General features: G+C 56.7%; 1 protein-coding gene across 1 annotated transcript in view; it reads right to left on the bottom strand.

Moving 5' to 3' along the window:
• Window positions 1–21,000, bottom strand: part of AGBL1 (AGBL carboxypeptidase 1) — a 508,639-nt gene that overhangs the window by 394,626 nt on the left and 93,013 nt on the right. The window contains exons 7-14 of the mRNA XM_012929213.3: window positions 19,179–19,387; window positions 11,228–11,393; window positions 10,337–10,401; window positions 5,970–6,086; window positions 4,510–5,081; window positions 3,324–3,407; window positions 2,691–2,777; window positions 707–855 (exon numbers count right to left, since the gene is read on the bottom strand). Of these exons, the coding sequence (XP_012784667.3) occupies window positions 707–855; window positions 2,691–2,777; window positions 3,324–3,407; window positions 4,510–5,081; window positions 5,970–6,086; window positions 10,337–10,401; window positions 11,228–11,393; window positions 19,179–19,387 (1,449 nt within the window). The remainder of the gene's footprint in view (window positions 1–706; window positions 856–2,690; window positions 2,778–3,323; window positions 3,408–4,509; window positions 5,082–5,969; window positions 6,087–10,336; window positions 10,402–11,227; window positions 11,394–19,178; window positions 19,388–21,000) is intronic.

Genomic DNA, 21,000 nt, shown 5'->3' with positions numbered 1-21,000 from the left:
CATCAGGAGGCTGTGTGGTTAGCAGGCAACAGAGGTAGTGCCCTGCACACAGCCCGGACACTGCCCAGAGAAGCAGCACCTGCACACGGGCCCAGACGTTACCCAGTGAGGCAGCACCCTGCACAGAGTCTAGACACTAACCAGTGAGGCAGCATCCTGTGCACCAGCCCACACACCACCCCGTGAGGCAGCACCCTGTATGTGGGCCCACCCGATAAGGCAGCGCCCTGCGCACCAGCCCAGATGCCACCCAATAAGGCAGCAGGCCAGCCCCTCCAGCCTCAGAACCACTGGAGACAAACGAGGTCACACGCCAGCCGTGGCACCGTGCATGTCTCCTCCAAAGGAGAATCTGAACTGTTTCTGGAGCTCTCTGGGGTGTCGGTCATGGGTGTACCACAGGGGATTCTGCCATCCCATGCTGCCACGGCAGGTGCAAACACTCGCTCCGGGAGACCAGGGAGACCAGGGAGACAGAGCTAAGGAATAAAGGGCCCTTCCAGCAGCCTCAGCTGGAGGCAGGGGGTTGCCCCGTGCATAGGGCAGAGGGAGGATCCCCAGCTGCCTGCTATCTGCCAACCACCACCTACCACACCCAGGCACCCAAAACAGGCCAGCCCCTGTGGGGCTGCTGGTGCATATCAGGCAAATCAAAAGGCCTCATTCTCCTTTCTCTGGGAGGTCCCCACTGCCCCGGAACTCCTACCGTAATTGAACTGGCTGTTGGGCTTCTCGCAGTTGATGATGTTGAAGCGGTAAGGGACAGTAGCCCTCATCCCGCTCACCCCAAAGTAGAACCACTGCTGGTGCTGGGAGCTGCCAATGTCAGCGTTGATCAGCAAGTCATACTCGAACCTGCCGGCAGAGGTGAGACGGGAGGGTCTCCACAAGGTCCCTAGGGAAGCTTCCAGCAAGTTCTCAGGCATGAGGCCTGGGGTCTAGGTCGGCTGAGGTGTTACTATCACCACTCTCATCTCTCCATCCCGGGCACAGGCATCGAGATTCAAGAGAGCGTCAGCAGGGTCAGTTACACAAGTGCAGCTGCCTCGTGTGCACTGCCTAGAGAAAGCTCCAGCCGAGCAGCCCTGGAAGGGCCATGGGCACCTGAGGCTCTATCTCCCGGTGTGGCAACAGAGGCAGCATTAGGACTCACAGGACAGGGAATAGAGGGTAGGGCAGATGGGGTACCCTGTCGGAGCAACCAGCCTGGACCAGGCTAGCCACACCCTGCTGCCTGCTCTGTTTCTGCACTTTGAGCCAGAACTTACATGCAGTCAAGTGCAAGAAAGCCAAGTGGACAGGTCAGTGCACCTGTTTGCCCCCGGTTGCATCCGACTGACCGTCAGCACCCAGACTTCTCGTGTTCAGAGCACCCTGGGGGCTCAGCTACACTGACCACAGCCAGATCCTACTCTTGGGTCAGAACCAGAGACCAGGCCTTGGCTGAGATGTCCACTCAGGCCATGGGGTGCACCATCTGCAGAGCAGCAGCAGGGAAAGTGGGAGCCGCAGGGAACAGGCACTGGGCGGCTCATCACCTGTCTGCCTCTGTCGCCCATGCAGCTCAGCCTGTCTCTGTGATGGGGGCAGGCCTCCCTGAGCCCTGGTGTGGTAAACAGAGAATCAGTAAAAATCCCTTTACCTCCCTCGGAACGGTCAGGCATGAAGAGTCCACACCCCTGAGTGAGCGCTCCCACTGTCTGAGCCAGGTGCCCCTCTAGGACAAGAGGCCTGCCTTTCCTCAGAAGTCTACCAGTGGCTTCTGCTCCTGCCCCTACAGGGTGTGTGAAGGGTCAGCAGTACAATTGGGGAACTGGCACATCTCCGGTTGGAAGGCAGCAAAGGTGCCCGCATGGCCTAATGCCGTGGTCCATCTGTGACCACCAACCCTGTTGGGGTCCAGGCCTGCCACTGCCCCCAGGTACCTGCAGGAGCCGGACAAGCACCCTCCTGCCTGTGGGTCTCAGGGAAACAGGATTGCCCTGCACCGACAGAGGGAATGGTCCCTCGGTGAGCAGCAGACCCTGTGCCCTTGGAAGGAGGCACGCCTCCCTGTATTTCCCTCATTCCTTGAGACCATGCAGCCCTTGCCTCCCCTTGACCATGAAGTTCTTCTCTGCCCCTCAAGCTCATTGGCATCACACTGTCTCTGGAACAATGTTCACCACCCTGACCTTGTCTGCCTCTGAACACATGCTCAGACAGAGGGTGCAGGAGTTGGGGGGCACATACTTCCCCAGGCCAACAAAACAAGCTGGGGTACCCATCAAGGCACAGGCTCCCACACCCCAGCACGGACTGTCCGCCTCACGCTGTATTCACAGCAATACACGAGCTGCGACCACGGCTGGTGAGGGCCCCCAGGGGCACTGGCAGTGTCCACCACCCGACATCCAATGTACAGTCTCACAGTTCTCCCACTGTGGCCGATCTCAAGGCCCTCTGTGAGGTCACTGACCAGAGTGGCACCAGAGGATCACCAACTTCTCTCTTCAGCTGCAGGAGTCACCCCCCTCCACCCCGCAGCCCCCCTACACTTACTTAAGCTGCAGGAGCCACCTCCCTCCACCCCGCAGCCCCCCTACACTTACTTAAGCTGTGGCAGCCACTCCCCCTCCACCCCGCAGCCCCCCTATACTTACTTAAGCTGCGGCAGCCACCCCTCCACCCTGCAGCGCCCCCACACTTACTCCCGCACTTGGATGGCCTTGCGCAGGTTGCCTGACTCAAACTTGGAAAAGAACCTCAGGCAGCTGGAAGTGGTGTCTTGCGAAAGCCTGGGATGAAATGGAGAAGCCGTGAGCGCAGCGTGCTTGCTATTCTTGGACACAGCCTGACATTTATTAAAGACAAGCCTTCCCTTATGCATCTTCTTTTTCAAAAGATTTATTTATTTGAAAGGCAGAGTTATAGAGAAAAGAGAGCAACAGCTTTCACCCTGTTATTCACTCCCCAAATGAACCCCAAGGGCTGGGTTTGAGCCAGGTCAAAGGCAGGAGCCAGGACCCTCCTCCAGGTCTCCTACGTGGGTGCAGGGGCCAAGCACTCGGGTCATCCCCTGCGCTTTCCCAGGCTACAAGCAGGGAGCTGGGTCGCAAGTGCAGCAGCCGGAACACAAAGCAGCTCTCAAGGCCACAGCTCTACCAACTAACACCCCAGTACCGGCCCTCCTCTCTGCCACACTTATCAACCATGACCCTGAGTGTTCACCGTGCTGCTTTCAGGAGCAGGAGGGCATTACTAGTGGGGAACAGTTCAGGTTCTCAGCTGCAGTCCATTGGAGTCTCCCCAGGAACCCCACCCCACAGCTGTGGACCACCTACCCAGGCTCGTCCAAGCTGAAGACCACTTTGTAGGTGATATCAGCTGGCTGGATAAGCCTCCGGATGTCCTCAAGGATCTTGACCCTGGAAAGGAATCCCTGAGACAGTTACAGGGCCAGCCCTCGCTCCTGATCCTTCTCATGGTAGGTCACCTGGGAAGGGCCTTGGAAATCACCAGAGAAACACAAAGAGAGAAGCCTTGGGTTCTAGGCGTGCCACAGCCCTCCCCTCCTCCCCCGCCAGGAGCAGCAGCAGTGCAGGCAACTGGGGTGCTGAATTTCCCTAGGGCCTTTGTGGCTCCAGAGTGCTGTGAGGGCACCAGGCCAGGGGTGCTCCCATCCGGGCAGGACTAAGCACAGGGCACTGAGACGAATTTGAGGGCGACCTTAGGGCTGCAGGTGGCAGCATACCCCGCTGGGTTTCTGGGCCTTCCTCTGCTGCAGAAGCCTGGAGCGACAAGCTCAGGGAGCAGAAATCAATGCCAGGGGCCAGGCAGCTTCTGGCTGTCCCTGGGGTGGAATGGAACAGACAGGAGATGGCGCACCAGGTACCTATGGCACCAGGCCAGCCCAAAGCTACACTTCCCAGGAACCTGGCAACAGTGTGCCTGAGGGCAGGGCCGCCACCACCCCGCCAAGGGGGAAACACAGAGACTCCTTCCTCCTCGTGGCCTCCTCTGCCAGAGAAAACACTCTTGCTTGGCTCAGCCCAAGGCCAAGTTTACTTTCCTGCACTCTGGGAATCATCCATCTCTCCCAGCCCCACCTGGTTCTCTAAACCAAGCCAAGATCTACAAGCTAGGCCGGCGGGGTGGAAGGACACGAACCTCTGCTAGCAAGAGGCCAGAGGCGAATGAAAGAAAACAAGGAAGCAGCCCAGAGTCAGCTCCTGGCTCTCAAAGCTCCCTCTGAGGATGGGTTTGGGTTTGGGACACAACACATCACCTCCCCCAAAACTCGTGGCTTGCAGCGGGCATAAGGGTGGCGGCTCTCTAAGGACTCCCAGAAGGGAGACACTCCTGCTGCCACCTGCACTTGACCCTGAAATGACTAACTTGTGCGTTTGGCCAATCTCCCCGAGGGCCTGAGCTGGCTCCTGACCAGGGCTCACAGCCCTGCAAACAGCAAACCACTCTACCCTCAGAAATGAAGAGACGCGCAGGTTTGCCCGTCAGTGGCACCTTCACCTTTGCACTCCACGTGTACGTTCCAACATGGGCTGGGCAGAGGGAGGTGGACAGTGTCCCCAGAGGTCAGGAAAGGCCACCCTCTCCAAGGCCACCACAGATCTGGTTCCTTTCGCTTTGGCCACATACAGGTGGGGGTCGTGGAAACGGACATGCTGGGGGTGCAGCTCCAGGAGCTCTGCCAGTGGGTGTGCGGGCCCTCCGGGAGGACTGTCCCAGGAGGCATCCAGCCTGGGGCAGGAGATGGCCTCCACATCCCACGCGTGCTCTCCAGGGGAGGCCTGGGTACAAGGGCTTTGCTTTCCAGGTGAGTCCACCCCAAGGTCATTGGCTTGTCCACCTGGGTGCGGGCTCCTCGCCCTTCTCCGGACGCCCAGGGGCACAGCAGCCCTCACCGTCTTCACCATGCTCAGAAGAGAAGTATGCCCAGTGTTTTTGCATTCTTGCTCCTGGGCTTCTGGGTCCTGACCCAAGCCACGCTGTGTGGCAGGGGCAGCACTCGAAATGTGCTGGGGATTGGCACAGCAGGTCTGTGGCAAGTTCGCCGCACTTCCACATCGGGGCTCCAGTTCCTTTAGGGTTAAAATGAAAGAGAACGCAAGGTTTGTTCAAGGTTTGCCAAGGGACACCACCCTTTAGGGCTCAACTCGATGACAGAATCATAGAAGCCCATGCCGAGTGGGGCTAGGGTGGGCCGGGGTGGGCCCAGTACATTTCTGTGCAGCATAGCAGAGCCTGATGAATTTACAAGCTAGTTGATCCACCTCATTTACAGGGGCTTCACAGTGACCCACTGTGGGGCCTCTTAAGTGCCGCTGAGTTTGACTGTTAAAAACCCTTCCTTGTGAGCTGAAGTTCCAGTGACCGAGACTCGGATCGTGTAGACCCGTGTAGACCCGTGTAGACCCGTGTTCTCCAGAGGGCAATGGAGCAGATTCACTCCCTGCTCCCTGCGGCTCAGACCCTGGAGCGCAGCCAAGCTTCCGACTTAGGAAAACCCACAGGCAGATCTTGAGTCCTGGCGCCAATTATAACTGCAGCAGCAGCCAGGCCCTGCCCCACTGTTACCAGGCCTAAGCCCGGGCTCTGCTGGCCACCACCAGAAAGCCACCGGCACAGTGTCCCACGCTGGCCAGGGAACCATGAAGTCACTGGGTTTTGGTCTGCTTTTCCAGCGCTGGGACCAGATTCCTGGCCCAGCAGATTACAAGTTATAACACCTGCCCAGGCTCTGCGCCCCTTCTCAGTGTGGGGCATCAAATGGCAGGGCTTTGCTGGCACCCCAGCTGGCCATCTCCTCCTCCTTTCTGACTGTTTTTCAGAGAGCCCTAGAAGCATCCTGCCCCAGGGGGTCAGGGAGACAGAGCCAGGCTTTCCATCTGGGCACCTCAACGTGGCCTCCCAGCTTCTGCAGAGAGCCCGGCAGATCCCAGCAAGAGGAGCCACAGCCCGCGGCCTACCTCCAAGCTGCAGGAGAGCTCAGGACACATGGCCTCATATTGCGCCAGCTCCTCTTCAGGCCAGTCACAGCCAGGATCGGAACTCAGTTTGCCTACGTCTGTGTCCAGGTCATCGTCCTGCAGTGGGACAGCCAAGCGGCACACGGCTGTCAGGGGAGCAGTCAGAGCAGCGTGGCACTGCCTCAGGGCCTCGGGAAGCAGCTCCTTGCCTCCCAAGCACAGCACAACTCTATCGGCAGAGGCTCCGACCTGCAAGACACTGTTCAAACAGAAGAGGAAAGGCCAGCGCCGTGGCTCAACTGGCGACTTCTCCACCTTTAAGCACTGGCATACAGTGCTGCGTCACGTCCGAGCTGCTCCACTTCCCATCCAGCTGCTTGCTGTGGCTTGGGAAAGTAGAGCAGGGCGGCCCCGCACCCACGTGGCAGGCCCAGAGGAAGCTCCCGGCTCCAGGCTTCAGATTAGCTCATCTCTGCTCACTGTGGCTGTTTGGGGAATGAACGAGCAACGGGAGATCATTCTGTCTCATCTTCTCTCTGCATATCTTCCTTTCAATTAAAAACAAATAATTCTTCTTTTAAAAGGAGGGAAAGAAGCTACTCAACATTTCCGAGCCCACAGCACACGCAGGGAATGCTCCACTTCAGGTGAGGCAGACTGCACAAACCGCACCAGGACATGCAGCATGACAGCAGGTCACCCCGGCTCCACTCGCCCTGACTCCACCTCGGCTGCGTTTGCACACACCTCTTAGAGGGCCTCTACTCTTCCTATACACAGTCGGCAGGCACCTGCTGTCACCATGGTCTCTCCAAGGCGATGGACAATGAACAGGCACACACCCACGGCTCCACATGATGGGCAAGGAAGGGGTCCCGTCCCGTGCAGGCCAGAGCCCCGGACAGGATGCTGGCAGCTGAGCCTGGGTGCCTGAGACAGCCTCTCTGAGGAGGGCACATCCTGACAGAGACCTCTGCCAACCGGCCATGCAGCACCCGACAGAAGGAACCCTCAGCAGAGGAGCGGCTTCCATCAGCCCACAGGAAGCAGAGGGCCAGGAAGGCGAGTTCTGAGGAGAAGCGGGAGGCACCCTGCTCACCTCTGCCCTCCCCCTCCTCCTGGCAGACCCAGGACCATGGCTCCAGTGCTCACAGGGCCGGGCTGCCTTTCTGCCAGGCCAGCGTTTCCCCACAGCCCTACACGAACGTTGACGTCCTGCCCTGCCCAATGCTGTGGTCTCACAGAGAGACACGAGGGATCCCTTCACCTCCACATCTCACAGCAAGTCTCCCCAACAAAACCAGGGAGAAGCCTCCCCTGTCTCTTCAACAAGTATATTTGGTTCGCAAGGAAAAGCCCAGCAGCACTGAAGGACTGCGGCAAATGAACGTGGAAAACCAATGCTCACACTCCTGACCCGCCCCCTTCCACACACTCCTGACCCGCCCCCTTCCACCAGGCTCCTGACCCGCCCCCTTCCACCAGGATCCTCTGACCCGCCCCCTTCCACCAGGCTCCTGACCCGCCCCCTTCCACACACTCCTGACCCGCCCCCTTCCACACACTCCTGACCCGCCCCCTTCCACACACTCCTGACCCGCCCCCTTCCACCAGGCTCCTGACCCGCCCCCTTCCACCAGGCTCCTGACCCGCCCCCTTCCACACACTCCTGACCCGCCCCCTTCCACCAGGCTCCTGACCCACCCCCTTCCACCAGGCTCCTCTGACCCACCCGCCTTCCACCAGGCTCCTCCAACGTCAAGGTAAGGGAGAGGAAATCTCTGGGACCTGCTGCAGTAAGGGTGTCCCGCATTCCACAGCCACCTCCTGTCCCAGTCATCTCCTGCCTGCCCCAGCTCTCAACTGCGGCCCAGCCACAGCCCAGGGTGCTCCCACTGAAAACACAACCAGGCAGCCACTAGCAGGAGTGTGTCTGCCCGCAATTAAGGCTATGCTCCCTGCCTGGATCTGGAGGCGTGACGGACCCTGTGGGTCACAGCAGACCCACTCCACGCATGGCGAGGCAACACACAGCCGCAGAGTGCCAGTTGGCAAGTGGCAGCCACCACCAGTGTTAGCCAGCCAGGCTCCCCAGGGCCCCAGGCACAGTTGTAGACAATAGCCAAGTATGTCTGTCACAGAGGTGACTTCTGGCCACCCACCTCCGTGCACTCAGCAGGTTCGCCTCCAACCTCAATCGCCCTGTGTATCGCTCCCACTCCTCTGGGGACAAGCCTGTGTCTGTGCCCTCACACACCAGGACCCCTTTCACCTTAATGCCCACAGAGCGCATCCGGCCTGGGCCCCTGGAGCAAGACAGCCCCCTGCTGGAGACTTGAGCCACACCCTGGGGAGGCGGGGACTCCCACTGGAGCCACATTGAGGGCAGGACCCGGGGCGCTGGCTTTGTGAGGAGTGACCATGCCCAGGGCCAGCATACCGCATGTGGGCCTCGCCCACCACAGTGCCCGGGTCAGAGGGCTGGGAGAGTGGGCTTGAAAACACCTGGGGTATCCCACCTTTGTTTTATCCACATCTGGTGTCTCCATGAAGAGCACCCACACCCACGGCCACTCCACTTCTGTCCGCAGCACCACTCTCACGGGAACTGCCAGTCACAGCCAAGAGCTCAGTGCTTCTCCAAGGCCTCGTGCAGCCACAAGTCCCCTCCCAGTGTCCGGGTCCCCGTGAGTGCCTAGCAACTTTCGAGGAAGCCACGGTAAAAGGCCTGAGTCAGCCCTGTGACCAGAAACCAAACTCAGCCAGCTTCTTGTCCGTGTCTCAGGCAGCGAGTACTGCCGGGGTCACAAGGGCAGCACAACAGGCTCCTGCCCTTGCGGCACCCAGACACACACACACACACACACACACACACACACACACGGACCGCACAGCTTCCCCGTGGCTCCAGGCTGAGGGTGACCATTCTCCAGCCCTCACTCATGGGGCTCCCCCATGCAGCGGGGACCCAGAAAGCCCTCCCTCCCACAGGCAAGGCCAGACGTGCCGTGACTCTGGCTTCTGCATCAGACACAAGAGGTGCCTGACCCGCCTGGGACGTCATGCCGTCCAGCAGCAGGCAGGAGCTCGGGCAATGGCAGTGACAGATGATGCCGCCACCAGCGCTGCTCCTGCCGCTCCGCATGCACTCCCTGCGCCTGCACTGCCCGGCCCCAGCCAAGAGCCAATTTGCTACTGATGGCTTTGGGAATGATTCTATTTATCAACAAAACCCTGAGAACACCAGGCTGTCAATAGCAGCCTCAAGCTAGACATGAGGCCAGGGGCCCACCCCTGCGTGTGCTACCACCAGCAGCAGGGGCACTGAGGGCCACGGAGACCACCAGTGCGCTCTCTGTCTGGATGGAGAGAGAGAGAGAGACAGCAAGGGGGAGGGGAGGCGGAGGAAGAGGAGGGAGAGGAGGGAGAGGAAGGGGAGGAAGGGGAGGGAGAGGAAGCGGAGGGAGAGGAAGGGGAGGAAGGGAAGGAAGTCAGAGGGGGGAGAGAGATGGTGTGAACTGAGCGTTCTTCCCCAGCAATGTCGCTAAAGGTGGCATTTGTAGGGTTAGTGAGGGACAGAATGAAGGAACCCTAACTCATAGAAACTTGGCCATGTCCGCAGTCACCAGAAGAAACAAAAGACAGCTCGCAGACAGCGTGTCATCCCTGGGGAGCTATAGGGGATTTTCTCAACTCCAGCAGGTGGTTTTGGTTGTTGACACGGGGCGAGGGGAAGGCGCTGCCAGCGTCTGGTGAGTGGAGGCCGGCGAGGCTGCCGCATCTTCTACAAGGCACAGGCAGTGACTACGAGCTGGATTTCCAAGGCTAGACACCAGAACACCGAGGCTGGAACCCTCCACTGCTCCAGTCTGTCACCTCCTACTGCTGGGACCCAGACACATCGTGACTCACTGCCCGTGCCTGCTCCAATGCCACGGCAAGCACACAGCTGGGACCAAATCATCCACACAGCCCAAACAATGGCCACCTGACCCACAGGTACTCGGCTGACCTCTGCCCTGCCACCCAGGCCACCCTGGCGGCCACATGTGTGTCGTGTATGTCAGAGGACGCGAGGGAGGATGCTGGCCCTGGCCCTGGCCCCAGGCTCCAGTGGAGTGGTCCAGCACAGCAGGGCTGTGCCGAGCACAGGAAAGTTCCTGGATAAACCCTCCCACTGCCACAGCCGCCTTCCCTCAGACGGAGCACTCCGAGCGCCTGCTAAATGAGTCCAGCCACAGACAGCTCTGTCTTTATCACAACCAAGTGACCCCTGGAAGCACGCTGGCCCTGTCCCTGCGTGGCAGCACTGCAGCCAGCCCTGGGGCTCACACAGGCCTGAGGGCGGAGCAAGGGCACACACCCACCTCTTTCCCATCTTCAGGATCCAAGTCTTCATCCAGCTCTTCATCACCGTCATCTTCAAAATCTCCTGGGCAGAGAGAAGAGCTGCGCTGGGTGAGGTGTCCCCTTCGCTGGGGACCTAGACCTCACCCCACAGCAGTTAGACCGACCCCTCTCAGACCAGGGCCCACCTGCGACTGCACGGTGTCCACACACACACACAAGCTGGCTGGCATGTGTTATATGATGTGCCCACAGCATTTGGGACACGACATCACCACATCTGACCCCCATCCCACGTGAATGCAAAGTCAGTGTCAAGCAAAGCAGAACATGGGACAGTGAGCAAGTGTCCCCCCACCCAAGGAAGGTCAGCCCAGCTTAGGGGACATGCAGACCGGCCATGTTGTGACTTGAGACCACCTGGTCTGGGCCCTCCAGTGGAAGTGAAGGAGCCGACTCAGAAAGAGTCTCTTGGGGCAGTCACACCCGTGGGGTGGGAGAGACAAGGCCGGAAGCACTCCAGGATTGGGAGGAAAAGACCTTCCTGCAGACTCACTAACCCTGAGAGCAGCACAGGGTGGCCAGGCAAGCAGGTGCTCCCCATTGCATCTTTGGGGTGAACAAATTCCACAAGCTGTCAGGGCGGAGCTGTGAGTAGCACAGATGACCAGGCAGGCCTTCAAGAGCTTCTAGGCAAAGCGGCGATGGCTGATAATTAGTGACAAAACGAGGGAGCTCATGTCTGCTCACCTTGTTTATGAAAAACAGCTTTTTCATCCATATCCATAATTAGCTGATTAGAAAATTGTGGTTGGCTGGTGAGATGAGATTCTAGTTTTATCCACATTCCTCTGCTCACTGCCCAAACGCACAGGCTCATCCCAAAGCTGACGGCAGCCCACTTCTCTCACCGTCAGTTACCACCCGGGGTGGGGTGGGGGCAGCACTCCCCGGTACCAGGGCTGTGTAGGCACAGCTGGCTGTGGCCAGGGGCAGGGGGCTCCTCGGGCAGCACTGCCGCAGGATCTGAAGCATGGCCGAGACCACGGGCTCCATGCTGCTGTCCTCCAGGTGTTTCTGGGCAAGGAGAGATGGTGTCAGACACCTCCAGGCAGGTGCACACCTCTCGCTGCAACAGGCAGGTAGCTCAGGCAAGGAGTTACACTCAGCCTGCCCATTGTAATGCACAATTCTGTCTACTCTAGAATCCACATTTTCTTTCTCTTTCACAGCTCATATGGGATTGGAATACATTTAGGCTGAAAATAGACTCAAAATTATTTCAAGGAGGACGCCCATGAAGTAAGACATTGTCCAGGACTGCGGGGTAGGCATCTCGCTTCAGCCACCCACGTGCCACAAGTGAATTCCCGCCCAAGTTACGGAGTGCACAGGGATGCAAGCCTTGCTTCCCTTTCTCAGCTGCTATCTGAAGAGAAGACAAAACACAAGATCAAAAGAGCAGATCGAGTCCCAGGTACTTAAATGAAACGGCCTGCCTTTGTCTCAACACGCACAGCACTGCTCCCTCTTGGTGTCTGCCCAAAGCACAGGAAGACAGGGCTTGCAGATAGAGCATTTTGACACTAATGGAACATGACAGGACCCTTCTTTCCTGACACTGTGAAAAATGTAAGAACAGGTTTACTAAATTGAGAGCGAGAGCTGGGTGTAGGAAGCTATTCTCGCGGAGGCCAGGTGCGGCTAGCGGGTGCTGGAACCCTGCCGCGCGTGACGCCTCCAGGCACACATCACAGGGACGTGGAGGGAACAAGAGACAGAGCCTGGAGAAGCCACCTCCAGGCAGCCAGACTGAGCACACCCAAGTGTGAGTGTGAACACAGCCAGCCAGCCACAGAGCACACAGCTTCAAGTGGCCCGAGCAAAGTATGCCAGGCTGCTTCCAGCTCTGGCCGGGCCAAACAGCCCCTTGTGTTTAGTACTGGAAAGGGCAAGCAGAGTGAGGGCAGAGGAGGAAGAGGAGGGAGGCTGGCGCGGGTCTCAGCTTAGCCCTCAGGTCTTCATGATTGTGAGACAAGGCTTTTCATGTGGCACTATCCTCTGTGGAAACGCCCCCTTTGAGTGACATTCCAGCCCACCCTTGCCCTTCTCTCCCTGCACCTGCCACTGCAGGAAGCCTGGCTGGCCCGCCATGTCCACCCAGCCATGACCTGGAAGGCCCCCGAAGGATGCACGAAAGAGAAGGGGTCCTCCCAACCTGAGCAAACAGGCTAAGCCCTCCCCTGGCAGCTGAGAGGCTCTCCTTCTCCACTCTCACGGCCCACGTGCCACCTGCACGGATGGTCACTACCCCAACCCTGCTTCCCTGCGTGACCACAGGATCCCAGAGAAGGGGACTCCCTCCTCCACCACCATCCCCACACCACCCCCTCTGAGACCCAGCCCCTCACAGCTGCAGAAGCAGGAGGCGTGCACACTGTTGAGTGGCCAGGAAACCATTCCAGACCTGCCTGCCCTCCAGGTTGGCCACATCGCCCTTAGGGCTCACTCCTTCCCCCACAGACGGACAGCGCAGCAGTCACTGGCCCTAAGGGTCAGGCCTCCCACTACCTCCACTCCTCCCACCACCCCCAATCACAGCGACTGTGGCTATGCCCTAAGCGGTCATCCAGTGGGGCCTCCACATCTGCAGAGCTGACCGTGCCCAAGGACATGTTGGAAGTGGGATGCTGTGCAGCTCCCAGACTGGCTGAGTCATGCTGTAACCTATCTTCACACACTCCCCAGGTGCTTCTCAAACACCTGTGTGCAGGTGTGAAGACCACAAAGTTGAGCAGTGTCCTGCGTCTCTTGAGCTGCTGTGCTCTGAGGAGTGGTCTCCATGCCGACCGTCTCACATCCACAAATGATGGCCCCTTCCCCTGTCTGGCCATCCTGACAAGGGTCTTCTCTCGACCTCACATTCAGCCCTCACTCTTTCCCCCAGCAGGATCCCCCACACCCTCCATACCCTCACTTCCAGTCTGTGTGGGAAGATGGGACCCAGAAAACAAGACATGGGCTCCTGGAGAGAGGCCAGGCCCTGGGAAAAGCCAGCGCCGTGGGAGGCCCCGTTCCTGCCCAGCCAGCTCGTGCCTGAGACGCACATGATCACATTGTAAACGACTACAGAAATGGGACAGTGCATTTTTTAACAAGTTCAGGAAAGTTGTAAACTGACAAAGCAGCAATTGTGAGGCAGTAACACAAAGTACCCGCACCCCACCGGCCCCCTCCCAGCCTCCAGACCGATTCACACCCAGTCCTCCACATGAGATATTTTTTAAAACGTTGGCTCTCACACACACGACGGAACATGTAGCATTTGTCATTCTTTGTCTGGCTTATTTCACTCAGCACAATGTTCCCTAGCTCCAGCCATTTGGCTGCAAATGGCAGAATTTTACTCTTTTGTAGCCGAATAGCATTCCATTGCATATCTGCGTGCAGTCATCAGTGGACGGGCAGCTCCATCGGTTCAGCATCTTAGCCATTGTGAGAGTGAGAGCTGCTGTAAATATGGTGCGGACAGCGTGTCTTCAATACCATCAGCTCACGCCTTTTGAGAACACAGTCCCAGCGGAGCAATAGCTGCGTTCCAGGACACAGCCCTGCAGCTTTGTCTCTGCTTGTCTATCCATGCCAGGTCCCAAGGCAGCTATGCTGACTTCCACCCCCACCTGCAGGTACAGCAGTCACCCTCTCCCCACGTGCTCGCCAGCGTTGATCGCACTCCGTCTCGTGGATGGCAGCCGTCTGGACCTCGCTGGGGTTGGGAGTTACATCTCCTGATGGACAGGGATGTCAAGATTTTTTCCGCGTGACTGTTGGTCATACGCAGTTCTTCTGAGAAACGTCTGCTCAAGTCCTTTGCCTGTTTCCTAAATGAACAGGTTGCTTTTTTGCTGTTGAGGTTTTGTGCTGTTGATATATTTTGAGTTCCTGATATAGTCTGGATATCAATCCATTAGATGTCTCTCCACTCTGTCGATTGTTTGCTTTGCTTGTGCGCTTGGCGTCATCCCATTTGTCTAGCTTTGTTTTCCTTGCCCGTACTGTTGCGGTCTTATCCAAGAAATCATCGCCACATCAATGTCTTGAAGTGTTTTTCAGAAGTGATTTCATATTACTGAGTTTATTTTATATACAGCAACAGGTAGGGATCTAATTTCCTTCATATATACATACTTATGAATATACATGTATCTAATTTTGTCGGTACCATTTATCGAAAAGAATAGCATTTAAAAAAGTGTGTCTGGCACTCGTGTTAAAACTTAGTAGGTTTCATGCACTTGATCCAATTTCTGAGCTCCATTCTCTTCCATTGATCTAGGTGTGCTTTTTGTGCCGGTGCCATGATGTTTTAACTCCTATAGCTTTTTGGTATGCTTTGAGCTCAAGCATTGTGATGCCTCCAGCCGCACACTGGTTTGCTCAGGCTCACTTCAGCCATTCTGGGCACTCTGTGAATCCACAGGAGTTTTGGGAATTTGGGGAGTTTGGGGAATCTCGGGATTGATTTTTCTAATTCTAGGAGGAATGTCCCTGGCACTTTGACAGGAGTTGCATTGAATCTACAGATTGCTTTAGGTGGTACAGACGTTTTAACAATATCACTTCTAATCCATAAACAAGGAATGACTTTTCCTTTTTGTATCCTTGCTAATTCCTTTTACTGGTGTTTCATAATTCTCACTGTAGAATTTCCTCATTTCTTTGGTTAAATTATTCATAAATATTTAAATGTTTAGATATCATAAACAGAATGTATTAATTTCATTTTTATTGCAAAGTCAGATATAAAGAGTGGAGGAGAGACAGAGAGGAAGATCTTCCGTCCGATGGTTCACTCCCTAAGTGGCTGCAACAGCCAGTGCTGCGCCAACCCAAAGCCAGGAGCCTGGAGCCTCTCATGGGTCTCCAGAGTGGGTGCAGGATCCCAAAGCTTTGGGCCGTCCTCGACTGCTTTCCCAGGCCACAAGCAGGGAGCTGGATGGGCAGCAGGGCTGCCAGGATTACAACTGGTGCCCATATTAGATCCCAGCGAGTGTAAGGCGAGGACTTTAACCATTACGCTATTACGCCAGGCCCGTCACAGGCTTTTGTTTTCTTTTGTTTTTGGTGTTTCTGTAGGTGGAGTGGGGGTGTCATGAGTTGGTGTTCTGATTCTAGTTGGAGGGAGCAGAGACCTCAGAGTGACTGCTTTGGTAGTCTCAGTGTCGGCAGTGTCTGCCATAGCCACAATGGTCTCAGATCCAGAAGACTGCAGGAATAGCAGAGCAGAGAACGGGGGCTTCCAAAGGGGTGACACTAATCCCCAGAGAGCTGCCTGTCAGTCACACTCGGGTCTGTGCTGGTCGGGCCCCTGGTGCTGGGAGCCACAGAGGACACCCGTGGGTTAGGAGCAGGCCATGGCCCCTGGTGCTGGGAGCCACAGAGGACACCCGTGGGTTAGGAGCAGGCCCTGGTCCCTAGAACTCTGAACCACGGAGGATGTCTGCAGAGTAGAAGCAGGCCCAGTTTTTTTCCACTCTCTCTGTGGGTTTTCAGGGTCTCTGTACCACTTGCACTCACAGACACAGAGGAAGCTTCCATTGGCTGGGTCGCTCCCCAGCTGGCTGCAACAGAGCTGGGGCATGGCCATGCTGAAGCTAGGAGCCATGAGCTCCATCCAGGTCTCCCACGGGGATGCAGAGGCCTTTAAGCGGCATCAATCGGAAGTTGTTTCACAAGCAGAGCAGATGAGACTCAAAGCAGCACTAACATGGGACGCTGGCACCACAGGCAGGAGCTTGTCCCATCTGCCCACACTGCCAGCCCTTGCTATCACTGCTTTACTGCAGGCCTTCCCTCAGTCCTGATATTCTAGATGTAGAACCCTTTTCCTGCCAACGGCATCCCCCACCAGGGCACCAGGGTGTGTGGTGGGCACCACAGCTGCTGAAAGTGTGGACTCTCATTCTCTCTGTGTGTCTCCCTCCCAACCTCTCTCAGTCTATATCTGAGTCTCTCTGTATCTCTCTCTCTCTCTCTCTCTCTCTCTCTCTGCCTTGTGTCTCCACTGCAGAGACTGTGAGATGAACTCACCTCAAACACTTTAAAGAGTCAGAACTCACACGTCCCTGGGACAGCCTCAGCCACAGTGAGCTCGGCCACGAGGAGGGGCCTCTCCTTCCTCCACCAACCCACCCCCTTAGGCTCACCTTCCTCCTCCTCCTCCTCCTCTCACTACTGGTGCTGCTAGAGCTTTGTTGTTGTCATTATCATCCTAAGTCACAAAAAGTGACTAAAGAGACTCAAGCCTCTATGGAAATCAGTATGGAGAATATTCAAACAACTCAAAATCAACATACCGTATGATCCAGCAATAGCACTCCTAGGAATATATCCAGAACAATTGTTTTATGAGAAACCAACATGCACTCCTATGTTCATAGCAGCACAATCAGTGATTGCAAAAACATGGAAGCAGCCAAAATGCCCATCAACAGAGGATTGGATAAGAAAGCTATGGTTCATCTACTCCATGGAATACTACTCAGCTATTAAAAAAAACAAAATGCAGTTCTTTGTGGCCAAATGGGCCAAACTGGAAACCATAATGCTAAGGGAAATGAGCCAATCCCAAAAGGTTAAATACCACATGTTTGCCTTAATTTAAGATGATATGATGTTATGTATAACATGTTATGTTATGAATGTTATATGTTGTGTATAAACTAAAATTGAAATGTTAATGAGGTGGTCACAGAAGGTGGCTAGGAACTCGCATTTACTTTTACCATATTGGTTACTCATTACTATGTCAATTAATTCCATAATGATGTAAATTTTTGCTGATGGTATGTTGGAGCTTTTAATTGACTGGGATGATACTCTGCTGGCTCTGTCTTCAGACCAGAGAGGGTATACCTAAGAAGCCGTTGAACTTGACTGGACAATAAGATGCTGGACTCAATGTTTGGTATACGCTTGCAATGGGGGAATCTCACCTGAACTTGAGCTGTGGTTATGCAACAAGGTGGAGGAATCCACCATGGTAGGAGGGTTTGGGGAGGGGTGGGGAGAACCCAAGTACCTATGAAACTGTGTCACATAATACAATGTAATTAATGAATTAAAAATAATAAATAATTTTTAAAAAGTGACTAAAATGATACTGCCGGATCCGGGGACTCTGGGTGAGCCACCCAGGAGCCCCAGCCCTCTTCAAGCTGAGCCCACATGGTGTGCACCCCAACCCACATGAGGAGCCCCTGGGTTGAAGGCATCAACCTTTCGCCAGAATGGGTAGCTTCTCAGCAGCCTGTCAGACGCCAGGCCTCACTCCACTCTAGAAGCTCCTCTGGGAGAACATGTCATCTACCAGGCTGAAGACTTGCTGGAGGAGCAGTGGGGACACCAGTCAGGTGTGAGGCTGTCACCTACACCACCTGACCTCTCCCCGCCACACCTGAGTATGCCTTGGGCTAGTCACCACTCCATGCTAGCTTTCTGTGTGACAGTGTGCTGCCTTGCCCAGCACCACTGAGGCTGGGGGCTTGCCTCACCAGGCCTGGCTGAGCTGTTGGCCTCCTCATCTTCATGCACCTGCTGGAATCTGCCTCCAGGCTCCCAGCTCCCAGGCAGCCAGGCCTGTCCTTGGTGTTCTGGTGTCATGTCCCCATCACAGAAACACCCCTCTGGGTGTCCTCTGGTCCCCACCTGGTGGTTTCTAGCACAGGTCAGAGAACCAGCCAGCTGGCAGGGACCTGTCCCCAGGACTGGGAGGAGCTGGGTTGGGGACACAGCTGAGGAAACAAGCAGGAGCCTGGAGACACTCAGTGGCACAACCTATCCCAGAGAAATGGTGTGCCAGCCACAGTAATTTCAGGGTTGGAAGCTGGGAAAGCTGGGATGATGGAGTGACAGCTTGAGGCAACAGCTGATAGAAATTAGACACTGTGCTGCAGTGTGGCCTGCATGACTGCTGAAGGAATCCGGTTTCAATAGGAAAGGCTCCACACCCCCGGATGGCAAATGGCACCCGCCTGGCTGCCTCTCCAATTCAAAGCTGCATGGGCACAGAGCCTGGCACAGCGAGCCCCCGGCAGGGAATCCAGAGATGGGCAAAGCAGACAGCGGCAGGCAGAGCAGCTTGCTGGAACATCTGCAGGTGGGGGCAGACAGCCCCTCCAGCCTGGATGTGAAAGAAACAGCCCCGCAGGAGCCTCGATGTCCAGGACCCCAAACCATATGGCATCTCCGACCCCCTCCTTCCAATGATACCCCAGACTCCTGTACTTCTTCAAGTTCTGGTGTGGGGGTCACCTGCCCAGAGAGGACGTCACATCTCTAAAGAGCCCCTCCCTGTCCATTTGTGGGTCACCCGGGACCTGTGACTCCACTTGTCACACAGCAGCACGGACTCATCATCTTCCGCCTGGTGTCCACTGCCCTGCTGAGGGTTTACCCTGTGGGTCACATCCACCCAGCATCCCCACAGAGTCCCTCCAGCCGTGGCTCACACGCACCAGGAAGCGAGGTGGGACTGGCCACCTCAGAGCACGTGGCGTTTCTACAGCAACAGCACAGTCCACACAATGACACGTGTGCTGTCCGTTCTACTTCAAACATGGAGCTGAGGCCTGGAGCAGCAGAGGGACTTGTCCTGCAAGTCACAACTGCAGGTGCAGGAGGTGTATGGGAAGCAGATGTGAACCCCAATTCTCTCCCTCCCTGCCGCCCCCGGTAAGCCAACACTCTCAGCACCCCCCGCACTACACCTCCAGCCACGAGTGAGTACACACATGACCAAAGCATCTGCTCCCAGCTGTTGGGGTGCCCTTACGGTAGCCCGGAGGTGCAGGCATCACCTACCTGAGTGATGCTGAAGAGCAGCTCCAGGCCCCCCGCCGCCCGGAAGGCCTCCCGGCCAGAGCACACAGCCGTGACGTTCCTCAGGCAGAGCAGAAGGCCCCGGCGGAGGAGCATGAAGCTGTTGGCCGTGTCGTGGCTGTGCCAGTCCTGGTATAGCCTGAGCAGGCTGCCCACGTAGCCCTGGTTCACCGCCCTGCGGCTGTTGGACTCTGAAAGCCGGGGGAGAGGCAATTTTCAGGCCCAGTGCTCCAGCCTGCTCGGCCCCAGAAGGCCCTGGGGCGGATCTCCCACAAGATCCCGACACATGTTCAGGGGGTAAGGGGGTACAGATGCTGCCTCCATCAGGAAGTCAGCATGGCCAGACAGTGCCCTCCAGTACTCCACCCCGCAGAATTCCCGACACCCTGAGGACAACTGGCAACCCCCAAATGAGGGAGGTCCCCTGAATGCCTCAAAAACATCAAGGTCGCAAAAGGGAAAAAAAAAAAGACAGGGACTGAGGCCCCGAGAGACGCGAGCTCCATTACAGATGGGGCTTCAGAGCCTGGACCTTTGCTGGAAGCAGCAGTGGCGGGGAAAGAGGGAGATGCCAAGTGGGGGCTGCTCAACGGGCAGCCAGTCAGTCCATGCTTCCTCTCGGGTTTTGCTAAGCCGTGGTTATGTAACAGAATACCTACGTTTTGAGCAAATTCACAGCTAGAACATGAACATGTCTGTAACTGATGTGTGAGAAAGAGAGAGAGAGGATGGGCCCATCAGATTCCCACCCTGTCAGGAATCTCAGGGGACCTAGGACATTGCCACGGGTTGAACCAACCGAAAGGCTGGGTCAGGGGAGACTCAGTGAGGGACACAGCACGGGGGACACTGCCCTGCACCTCCCCCAGAGCACGGCAGCCAGGCTGCAGATCACCCAGTGCCGACCATGGCTTCTCGCGGTCTAGGACTGACCGGAGTTGTCTGAGGCCAGGTGCCTGCCATCCACTGCTCGAAACGCAACACTTGCCACTACTGCCAAAAAGCCCAATGGGCAAGACCAGAACTGTGCCAAGCCCCTCTCTTCCTTGTGGGTGGGGGAAGACTCAGGACCCCTTAGGAACTTCCAGGGGCTTCACTCATACAGCCCTGTCTCCCTACTGCTGGCCTCAGCTCCCCAACCTCCAGACTTCCCACAAGCTCTCGGGTGCCCCCAAGGGTCCCTTGCCCCATGGATCTCAGAGTACCACCTGCTTCTGTCAGGTCCCACACAGCACACTGCCCGATGCACCTGACTCAGCCTGGCAGGCGTCCTTCTGGAGTCGCTGTCTTGACGTACAAGACTCTACAGAGAGACCTCAAGACACACACAGCTAGACAAGCATCATGGCAGGGGGCTGGCTCACATGTTCATGGTCAAGCTAGTCCATGAGATGGTGGGACAGCTCAACCCCGGAAACACTCAGGATAGAGGCTGGAGGTCCCCAGCAGGGCAATCAGCTGGGCTGTCTGACCTGACTTGACTATAGCTAAGGCACGTGGTGGACCCCGTGACTTCTCTGCGTTAGCTCAGATCTCTCCTGGGACCCTGTGCCTCATCCTGGGTCTCTTGGACAAAGCACAGGGCAAGAGTGGTCAAGTGGAACACCCCTCAGCCTGCGAACTCGGGCTCCTTGTCAGATTCCGCTCCTGGGCCACAGGCTAAGTCGGGATGAGGTGGACCCAACCGGCAGACGCCCAGCCTGCGGCTGAAGAGCCCTGGCGCTGGCACAGGCTGCACGCCCCACCTTGCAGCCCCGCTCCCTCCCCCACCACGGCTCTCCCTCCAGGAGCCTCCCCTGGGGAC

The sequence above is a fragment of the Ochotona princeps genome, chromosome 6 (genome assembly GCF_030435755.1).
Source record: "Ochotona princeps isolate mOchPri1 chromosome 6, mOchPri1.hap1, whole genome shotgun sequence".
NCBI lineage: Eukaryota > Metazoa > Chordata > Mammalia > Lagomorpha > Ochotonidae > Ochotona > Ochotona princeps.
This window is presented reverse-complemented; position numbering and strand designations above follow the sequence as displayed.